At 56.2% G+C, this 8,183-nt stretch overlaps 3 protein-coding genes across 5 annotated transcripts; 2 read left to right on the top strand and 1 right to left on the bottom strand.

Annotated features, from left to right (window-relative positions):
* Positions 1-990: 990 nt before the first annotated feature.
* Positions 991-2,791, bottom strand: H310_09069 (NADH dehydrogenase [ubiquinone] flavoprotein 1, mitochondrial). Its single transcript, XM_008875033.1, has 4 exons — positions 2,683-2,791; positions 2,577-2,620; positions 2,251-2,520; positions 991-2,203 (listed from the first exon to the last, which is right to left on the bottom strand). The coding sequence occupies exons 1-4, from the start codon at positions 2,735-2,737 to the stop codon at positions 1,070-1,072; spliced, it is 1,503 nt and encodes a 500-aa protein (XP_008873255.1). The 5' UTR covers positions 2,738-2,791; the 3' UTR covers positions 991-1,069.
* Positions 2,792-3,257: 466 nt separating this feature from the next.
* Positions 3,258-5,776, top strand: H310_09068 (hypothetical protein). Of its 3 annotated transcripts, XM_008875030.1 has the most exons (6): positions 3,258-3,839; positions 3,886-4,235; positions 4,277-4,596; positions 4,649-5,104; positions 5,169-5,327; positions 5,381-5,776. In XM_008875030.1, the coding sequence occupies exons 1-6, from the start codon at positions 3,292-3,294 to the stop codon at positions 5,528-5,530; spliced, it is 1,983 nt and encodes a 660-aa protein (XP_008873252.1). In that variant the 5' UTR covers positions 3,258-3,291; the 3' UTR covers positions 5,531-5,776. The 3 variants fall into 3 exon arrangements, with proteins under 3 accessions (XP_008873252.1, XP_008873254.1, XP_008873253.1); XM_008875032.1 differs by having other exon boundaries at positions 4,649-5,327; XM_008875031.1 differs by having other exon boundaries at positions 4,277-5,104.
* Positions 5,777-6,434: 658 nt separating this feature from the next.
* H310_09067 (hypothetical protein) lies at positions 6,435-7,993 on the top strand (the record flags this gene model as incomplete). The annotated part of the gene is made up of 2 exons (XM_008875029.1): positions 6,435-7,884; positions 7,937-7,993. Exons 1-2 carry the CDS (start codon positions 6,484-6,486, stop codon positions 7,991-7,993), a joined length of 1,458 nt encoding a protein of 485 aa, XP_008873251.1. The 5' UTR covers positions 6,435-6,483.
* Positions 7,994-8,183: the final 190 nt, after the last annotated feature.

Genomic DNA, 8,183 nt, shown 5'->3' with positions numbered 1-8,183 from the left:
ACGTCATTTTGGTAGGCCAGAAGACTACCAACGACATTGCGTGGATGCAGCTGGATGCCGGAACTCATTTTGCCAAGTCGATACGCCTTGCCGAGGAGCTCAAGATATGGAGCCCCCGCTTTTAAAACTAACAGTACTTTTCCCTCGCAAACAAGTATACGCTGCGATTGATGCGATTCTCGATGGATTCCACAACCGGACCATCGATGCCACGTGGTCATTGAGCTTCGAAGAAATTCTGGGCGACCCATCGATGTGGCTGCTACAGGTCCGTAAAGCCCTGCTCTGGTTGTCCTGCCAGAAGATATTTCCAAGCGCGTGGGCGGGAAAACCTCCCATGGAAGGAATGTGTCAGTTCGGTATTGATCCAACTCGGTGGTGGTGCGGCCTGCCCACGTTGCGATCAAGTTGACGGTTGATGCTGGTGGATAGCAATTTTCTGCGTGTTACTAGAAGCCACGCAGTCTTCGCAACGTAAAGCACAACCTGCATGGAATCGCCACCTCATTCAGAAGGCCAGACCAAGCCAACGTCGTCTACCGGATTCCTAGCACTTCACCTGCTGCAGTGTGGATGCGTGCAAAGGGCGGAGCTCCGGCTGCCTGTCGACCCTGAACTCCAATGGATCCCTACGTCTCGAGCGAGACATTGTTGATTTGCATTACGACGTGGCGTCGTGGCCCTTCTTCCGAGGACGGTGGGACAATCCAGAATTTTCACTCAATGTGTTCACAGGCAGAGGGCACGCCGTCTAGCTTGTGACGGCGCTTGGACAGCTTCCTCAGTGACCAATAATGCCAATGTGTCCGATGAAAGGCGTAAGAGAGAATTGCGTTCCGAATGCAATGCGATGCACAGGCATGGCGATGGATTTGACCGTTCCTCACCTCGGTTCACGTGTGGACTCGCGAGCTCACACGAGAGCCGAGGCTGGAGAGGGACCGGGTACCATGAACGCCAGACACGTAGCGACCCGACCTTGTCGGGCAGTGTGTACAGTCACAGATCCATCACGGGGTTGTATTATGCATTCTACGCGAGTGGGTCGACGCAGGTAGACGTGCCGTCATTAATGCTTGGCGTAGGCTGACCCGTCAGCGTACTTGTTGACCCAGTCATGGTTCTGGAACTTGGCGCCAGGCCAGGCCTTTTGAAAGTAGTCGGCCTTGTTGAAGCTCGCGGGATTTTCAATACGCTCGACCAACTTGTGCTTGAAGCGCTTGATCAAGCCCTGGACGGGCCAGGCGGCAGCATCGCCCAACGCGCAGATCGTGTGTCCTTCGATTTGACGCGAGATTTCTTCGAGCATGGGGATCTCTTCCAAGTCGGCGTTCCCCGTTTCCATGCGAGTCAAGATGCTTTCCATCCACCCCGTGCCTTCACGGCACGGCGTGCACTGCCCACAACTTTCGTGCGTGTAAAAGTGCGACAGCCGGCGGATCGCGCCTACCATGTCGACCGACTTGTCGAAGATCGTGACGGCGGCCGTCCCGAGACCAGACCCGCCCGTGTTCTTGAGGTCGTCGAAGTCCATGTGGATGTTCTGGCACGTGGCCTCGTCCATGACCGGGACCGAGGACCCGCCGGGAATGCACGCTTGAAGGTTGCTCCACCCGCCACGGACGCCGCCGCAGTGCTTTTCAATCAAGTCGCGAAGGGGAATGCTCATTTCTTCTTCGACCGTGCACGGGTTGTTGACGTGGCCGGAAATGCAAAAGAGCTTGGTCCCTGAGTTATTCTTGCGGCCCAGCGCAGCGAACCAGGACCCGCCGCGACGCAAAATCGTCGGAGACACTGCGACTGTTTCGACGTTCGTCACGGTTGTAGGGCACCCGTACAGGCCCGTGTTAGCCGGGAAGGGAGGCTTGAGGCGCGGCTTCCCCTGGCGACCTTCCAAACTCTCCAAAAGCCCCGTTTCTTCACCGCAAATGTACGCGCCGGCGCCGCGATGGAGGTACACGTCAAAATCGTACCCCGAGTTGCACGCGTTTTTGCCGAGGAAGCCCTTTTGGTACGCTTCGTGGATCGCTTCTTGAAGGATAATCGCTTCGTTGAAGAATTCTCCGCGAATATAAATGTACGCAGCGCGAGCACGCATGGCAAATCCCGCGATTAAACACCCTTCCACGAGCTTATGCGGGTCCTTGCGCATGATTTCACGATCCTTGCAAGTACCAGGCTCGGACTCATCGGCGTTTACGACCTACACATGTAAATGAGCACGGAGGGGTGGACGAAAAACGACCGTACCAAGAACGAGGGACGACCATCGGTTTGCTTGGGCATGAACGACCACTTGAGACCAGAAGGAAATCCGGCCCCACCACGCCCACGCAGACCAGAGTCCTTGATTTCTTGGATGATCCATTCCGGACCCATGCACAACAAGTCTTTGGTGCGGTACCAATCGCCGCGGCGCAACGCGCCGTCGACACGCCACGTTTGTTCACCGTACAAATTGGTGAAGATGCGGTCCTCGTCCTTCAAACCACCGTAGACGCGGGTAAGAGGGGGTGCTTCCTGCAAACATAACCACGTCGTCAGTCCGTGAAAGGGTTTCGCACGCGGCCACATACGCCTTGAGTGCTATTCAACACCGCGGACGATTGAAACAAGCGCACTACACAAGACAGGTATAAGGGTCAGATATAGACGTTCGCAAGCGGTGGAGCCGCCGCGCACCTTGCGACTTGAGCTTCTGCACAGCTCCGCGCGTCATCTTGGCCGTGGACAGCATCTTCGTGGGGTACGCGCTCGAAAGTCACAGAAGTCACCGCCTTTGCAGTTCACGCCACACAATTGCCGCGGACCAATCAAGGACCGAGATATACCTGTGGGAAATAATATATCGAAAAAGAAGGAATTATGTATACGAAAACCTCTCACATTTAATGTCTTTAAGTGCTAGCCACTCGCGATTCAAAAATATTTGCCGATATTGAAGCAAGAATTATGACATTTTGGGAATATTTGCTTGGTTTTCGTGCGAAAAGTTGATCGATACTTGTCTCTTCACGCACAAATGTGGCTCAAATGCATCCGTCAACGCTCAGGCAATGCCACAAGCCTTAACATAGTAGCGGGTTGCTCACGTTGGACGCGATTGTAAGATATGCGAGCGTAACGAAGGCCCACAGTGCTGTCGTTTCCTGTGGCAATTGGAAATTCATTCTCCGCTGAGTTCATTCGTTTTTACTTGGTTTGCAATTGAATTTATTGGAGAAATTCAAATATATTCATTTATAGAGTTTTGGTGTCATCAGCGTGCCTCGTTGAAGATGTGAAGTGGCCATGTCGCTCTCCCCAAAGAACAGCGCACCGAACTCGCTAGATGCCACGATGGAAGCTCTCGCTGTGCAGCAATCAGAAGCTGTTGATACAGCCGACCCTCCACGTCTCGCTCCATCGAACCAGAGCTTGCTGGGCCCGCCTAGCGCTCTACATATTGATACCAATGAACCGGAGGATGTCGAAGTCGCGCACTCCCGGTTGATGATGCGTTTGTCGTCAGGTGGCAAACGAGCTGTCGGGGGAGTGTTTGCGTGCTCGCTCTCACTTGTGAACGACGGATCGGAGTCTCGATTGTGGGCACAGTCGTACTTTCGCTTTCTTGCGCAAACCTGCTTCGACTTGTCACCGTCGGCTGTGGAGGGGTTGTTGCCGGTCGTGCAGTCGGAGCGAAGTCGGTCGCCTGCTACAACCAACTCTGCGACAGCGTCGCTGGATGAGATGCCCATTGACAGCGGCCCCTTCGTCGCCTTGATCGAGACGGAGCTCTCCCACGACGAGATCGTCCAGCTCTTCTGCTACGTTCTCTGGCGCACAACCCATGCCGTCGGGTACATCAGCATCATTCTATTCTTCACTTTACCTAGCATATTTTAGCTACGACGCACGAACCCGGGCCATGTTTCGCATCGCATGTCGGCAATTCCACAATATTTCCTGGACGGTCATCGGCGCCGAGGAAGTCGTGTTGGCGCGTGCTTTGCTTCTCGAAGCTACCGAGCTTCAATCGACCAAAAAAGTACAGAGTCCTCGAAAGTGGACGGACTGGCGGCGCAACTTGGCCATTGGTGGTGCAGCTGTAGCCGGTGGCACCCTCCTGGCGTTGACCGGTGGCCTGGCGACCCCACTCGTCGCGGCGGGGTTCTCTGCCTTGGGTGGGGCCGGGGCGGTCATCGGCACTGCTTTGGCATCATCAGGAGCTGTGACGGCGGCGACGGTGTTGTTTGGTATTGTGTCACCGTGGTATGTGGAGCTCACTTGGATTTAGGCACGGCGGGGGCTGGCCTGGCTGGTTATAAGACCGATAGACGGACCCTGGGAATCAAGCAATTTGAGTTTCAGCTGCTCACGCCAGGCGATGGCATGCACGTCTATGTGTGCGTGGCAGGATGGCTCGAAGAAGACAACGCGGCCGACTTCTCCAATGCATTTGGGACCCCCCGCGAATACTTGCGCGCGTTCTATGCGCAGTTTTGCCCAGAGAAGCTCGGGCTTGTCGACAGCATGCTGGAGCGATACAAAGGTCGCGAAGACGAATTGTTTGCTATGCTGCGCAAGCAGTACAACCTGCCGTTGGACCAGGACCCGGTGCGAAATCGATCGCTGTGGAGTCCTCCTTTGTCAAGTGAATTATCCGTAGGTGACGGTCCGACTGGAGCAGGTGCTTCCAACGGATGGCAAGCCGTACACGGAGCCGTCGCCAGTCCAGCTGCGTGCGTGGCAGTGGAAGCATCGAATGCCATTCGGCGACCAGTACAGTTTGTGCTGGGAAAAGGACGTGCTCGTTCGGTTCGGAAAGAACATGCGCACGTTTACAAGAGAGATGATATTGAGTTACGCCCGCGGCGAGATCATTCAGCGCACAATATTTGCCGCGCTGTTTGCCGCCGTCGCGCTTCCCAAGTTCGTCATCAACCTGTGCAACATGATCGATTCCGAGTGGGCGATGGTCATGGCCCGAGCCGATACGTGTGGCGTTCTCCTTGCGAAGACGTTGATGGCGCGCCAGCAAGGGTTACGACCGGTCTCGCTCGTTGGGTATGGCATGGGCGGTCGGTTGATCTTTTCCTGTTTGAAGCATTTGGCGGGTCAAGGGGTAAGAGAGATCGTCTAGAGAGGTCACGGCGATCGATGGATAATCTGATGGTGGTGGTGGACAGGACGACGGCCTTGGCATCATTGAAAACGCCGTCGTCCTGGGGGCGGCAATGTCCGTGGCCGCGGCCGACTGGAGCGCCGTCAAGCAGGTCGTGGCCGGACGGTTGGTCAATGGGTACTCGTCCAACGACTGGATGCTCGCCATCATGTTTCGCTACCAGGTACGACACTGCCTTGGAATGGAAATTTATTCTTGCCGACGGCAACTTTGTAGAGCATGTCGCTTGGATCGCCCGCTGGCCTCGGGCCCATTGAAGGCGTGGCAGGCGTCGAAAACGCCGATCTGTCAGCGATTGTGACAGGTCATTTGGACTACCCGAACAAGATTGGTCTCATTTTGGAAACGCTTCAACTGGAAGCATGACGAATTCGCGACGAGGCAGCAATGCCATGACTCGATCGCAATGTACTGTTTGCCGCTAGCGCTTGGGCCCTTCTTCGACAAGTCGAGGAGGGCTGCTAAGCGATAGTCGAGTTTCCTGCATGTAATGAACCCGTGCCCGGAAATGTGGGCCCAACAAAGCATCGAGAGTGGCCACACAGGGTGCCTGGACGCCTGCATGGTGCACTCCCTCATGCGCATTTGCTCCGTAATGCACTCCTTTCTCGCAGATCTCGCTCGAATAGACCGATGGCGAGCTTGCATGGACTTGGCATGTGTATGAGATGCCACAAGTTTCGGTGAATGAATGACCTGCGGTGTCAACATCACGACCGACGCCGCAGACCCCACAGCTCCTTGGCTACACGCGGTCGAATGACCATACCGTCGCTGACGGGGTGGCAGCTCGATGACTCACGGCGCCGTGCCTTCACTTGCCTTCCACGTCACACGTCCCAAATGTCGTCCGTTGCGCGTGATTTGTTGAACTTGATCCGATCAACATTCGAGATTTCCTCGCTTTTGATTGGCTGCAACATTCTTTGGAATGACAATCGAATGTGCAATCCTTTGATTGGTTCATTTCAGCCAATCAATACCATGTACAAGCCACGGCATCGAACATTGGTGACTGGCCACTCTCTGGACTCTCAAGTTCCCAGCCGGGCCATCTCGACCGACGAAGCCGTTGAAGCGGTATCGAGCACGATGCTACGGCCGATGTCTGGACAGCGTGGGCTGCGTGGACCAAGAATCGTCCCAGTGCCGTTCCAGAGTCCAAAGATACAAATTGAGAGTAAGAGAGTGCATTCTTTCTGAAAGCAATCTCAAGTATCCATGGAAATCCTTCGCCTCTCGACATTCCGACGTCAAACGTGGCGAAGGGCTTCGACGTCCGAGTGGATGCGGAGTGTGCACAGCACTCATTTTGCCATATGAAGGGCATTGCGGCCGTCTGGAGCGCGGCTGCCGCGACGGCATCGGCTGCGTGCTCGTCCGCGCAACTCGCAACAGTTGCTTGGACACCACTGGGCGCCGCCAGCCCCGTCTCCCTCCGCAGCGCCGTCCACAACAACTCGGCCTGCATTCAAGTGTCGCTCACGAACCAGCCCAACGCAACATGGTTTGCTCTGGCCATTGCCAAGTCGAGTAGCATGATCAACTCTCCACCGAACAACGCCATTCTGTTCACAACCCACAATGCGTCCGCCGCTCTCTATGTTTTGGAGGACGCTGCGCCTCTTGGTGTGCATTACGAAGCGCATCCAGCGTCGTCATGCCGCGTCGTCGATACCGCCGCCTCCAACGGCGAGTTCACATTTACCTATGAACGTCCGCTTGCCGCAACTACCGCGTTCGACGTTCCGATCAAGTTGAATGAGCCCACGACCGTGAACTGGGCCGTGGGCTTTTCAGCGTTCCCCGACTACCACGACATCCAAGGATCTGCCCACGTGACGTTCACAGATTCGTCCACGCCGCCGGCACTTTGTTCGGCCGCGTTGTTGGAGGATGTGCTGCCCGTCCAACTCAACGACGGCCCGATGTCCATCCAAAGCAAAGTTGTCGATGCAGCCACCGCGTGCATCCAAGTGACCCTGACCAACTTGCCGTCGGCGACGTGGTTTGGGCTCTCCTTCGCCCCGACACCCAACATGATCAACTCGCCAACCAACAACGCGATCGTGTTTAATATCGCAAACCACACCGCAAACACGGTCGATCTCGTCAAGGCCGCGCCAGACTCTGTACTACCTTCCGCCAACCCATCCGCTTCGTACACGATTGTGCATGCCTCGACGATTGGCGGCACAACCACCTACGTACTAGAACGGCCGTTGGAGGCCACAACAGCAACCGACATTGCGATCTCGGTCGAAGCCCCCACGATCGTCAACTGGGCCGTTGGCACGACCGCATTCCCCGACTTCCACGACATCCAAGGGTCGGCCGAGCTACAGTTTTCACCGCGCGGGGTCGTGGCCGTCGCTCCACGTGCCGCGCCAACGACCCCGGTGGTTGCAGCAGTCGCCAGGCTATGCGACGAAGCGGCGGTGGCATCGACTCCGTCTGTCCGTCTCGGCAACGGGCCCCTGTCGATCCAAAGCGTCCTCGTCGGCAAGTCTGCGTGCGTTCGCGTCACGTCGGCCGACCCGTTGCTCGCTTGGTTCGGTCTATCGTTCGCCCCCACGACAAACATGATCAACTCCCCGACCAACAACGCGATCGTGTTCCAGCAACGCGACGTGTCCGTGCAAGTATTCAACCTGCACGACTCTGCGCCGAACGCTGTCGTCCCGCACGCCAACTCGACCGCGTCGATCCGCTTGCTCCATGTGACGTCGATACCGACCCAAGTTTCGTACTTTTTCGAGCGCACGATCGAAGCTGCCACCGACACGGACGTCGCTCTCTCGATCAACGATTCGGTTCCGACCATCCTGAACTGGGCGGTTGGCGCCACTGCATTTCCCGACTACCATGATGCACAAGGGTCTGCCAACTTGGTCTTTACAACGACCCACGTGTGGGATTATGACCATCCGTTCCCACCGTGCAACCACGCAGCGTTCGCCGCCGTCTCGTCCGTCAACCTCTCGGTCGAGAACAACTTATCCCTCAAGTACGTTGTCCA

The sequence above is a fragment of the Aphanomyces invadans genome, assembly GCF_000520115.1.
Source record: "Aphanomyces invadans strain NJM9701 unplaced genomic scaffold supercont1.19, whole genome shotgun sequence".
In the NCBI taxonomy this organism is placed as follows: Eukaryota; Oomycota; class Saprolegniomycetes; order Saprolegniales; family Verrucalvaceae; genus Aphanomyces; species Aphanomyces invadans.
This window is presented reverse-complemented; position numbering and strand designations above follow the sequence as displayed.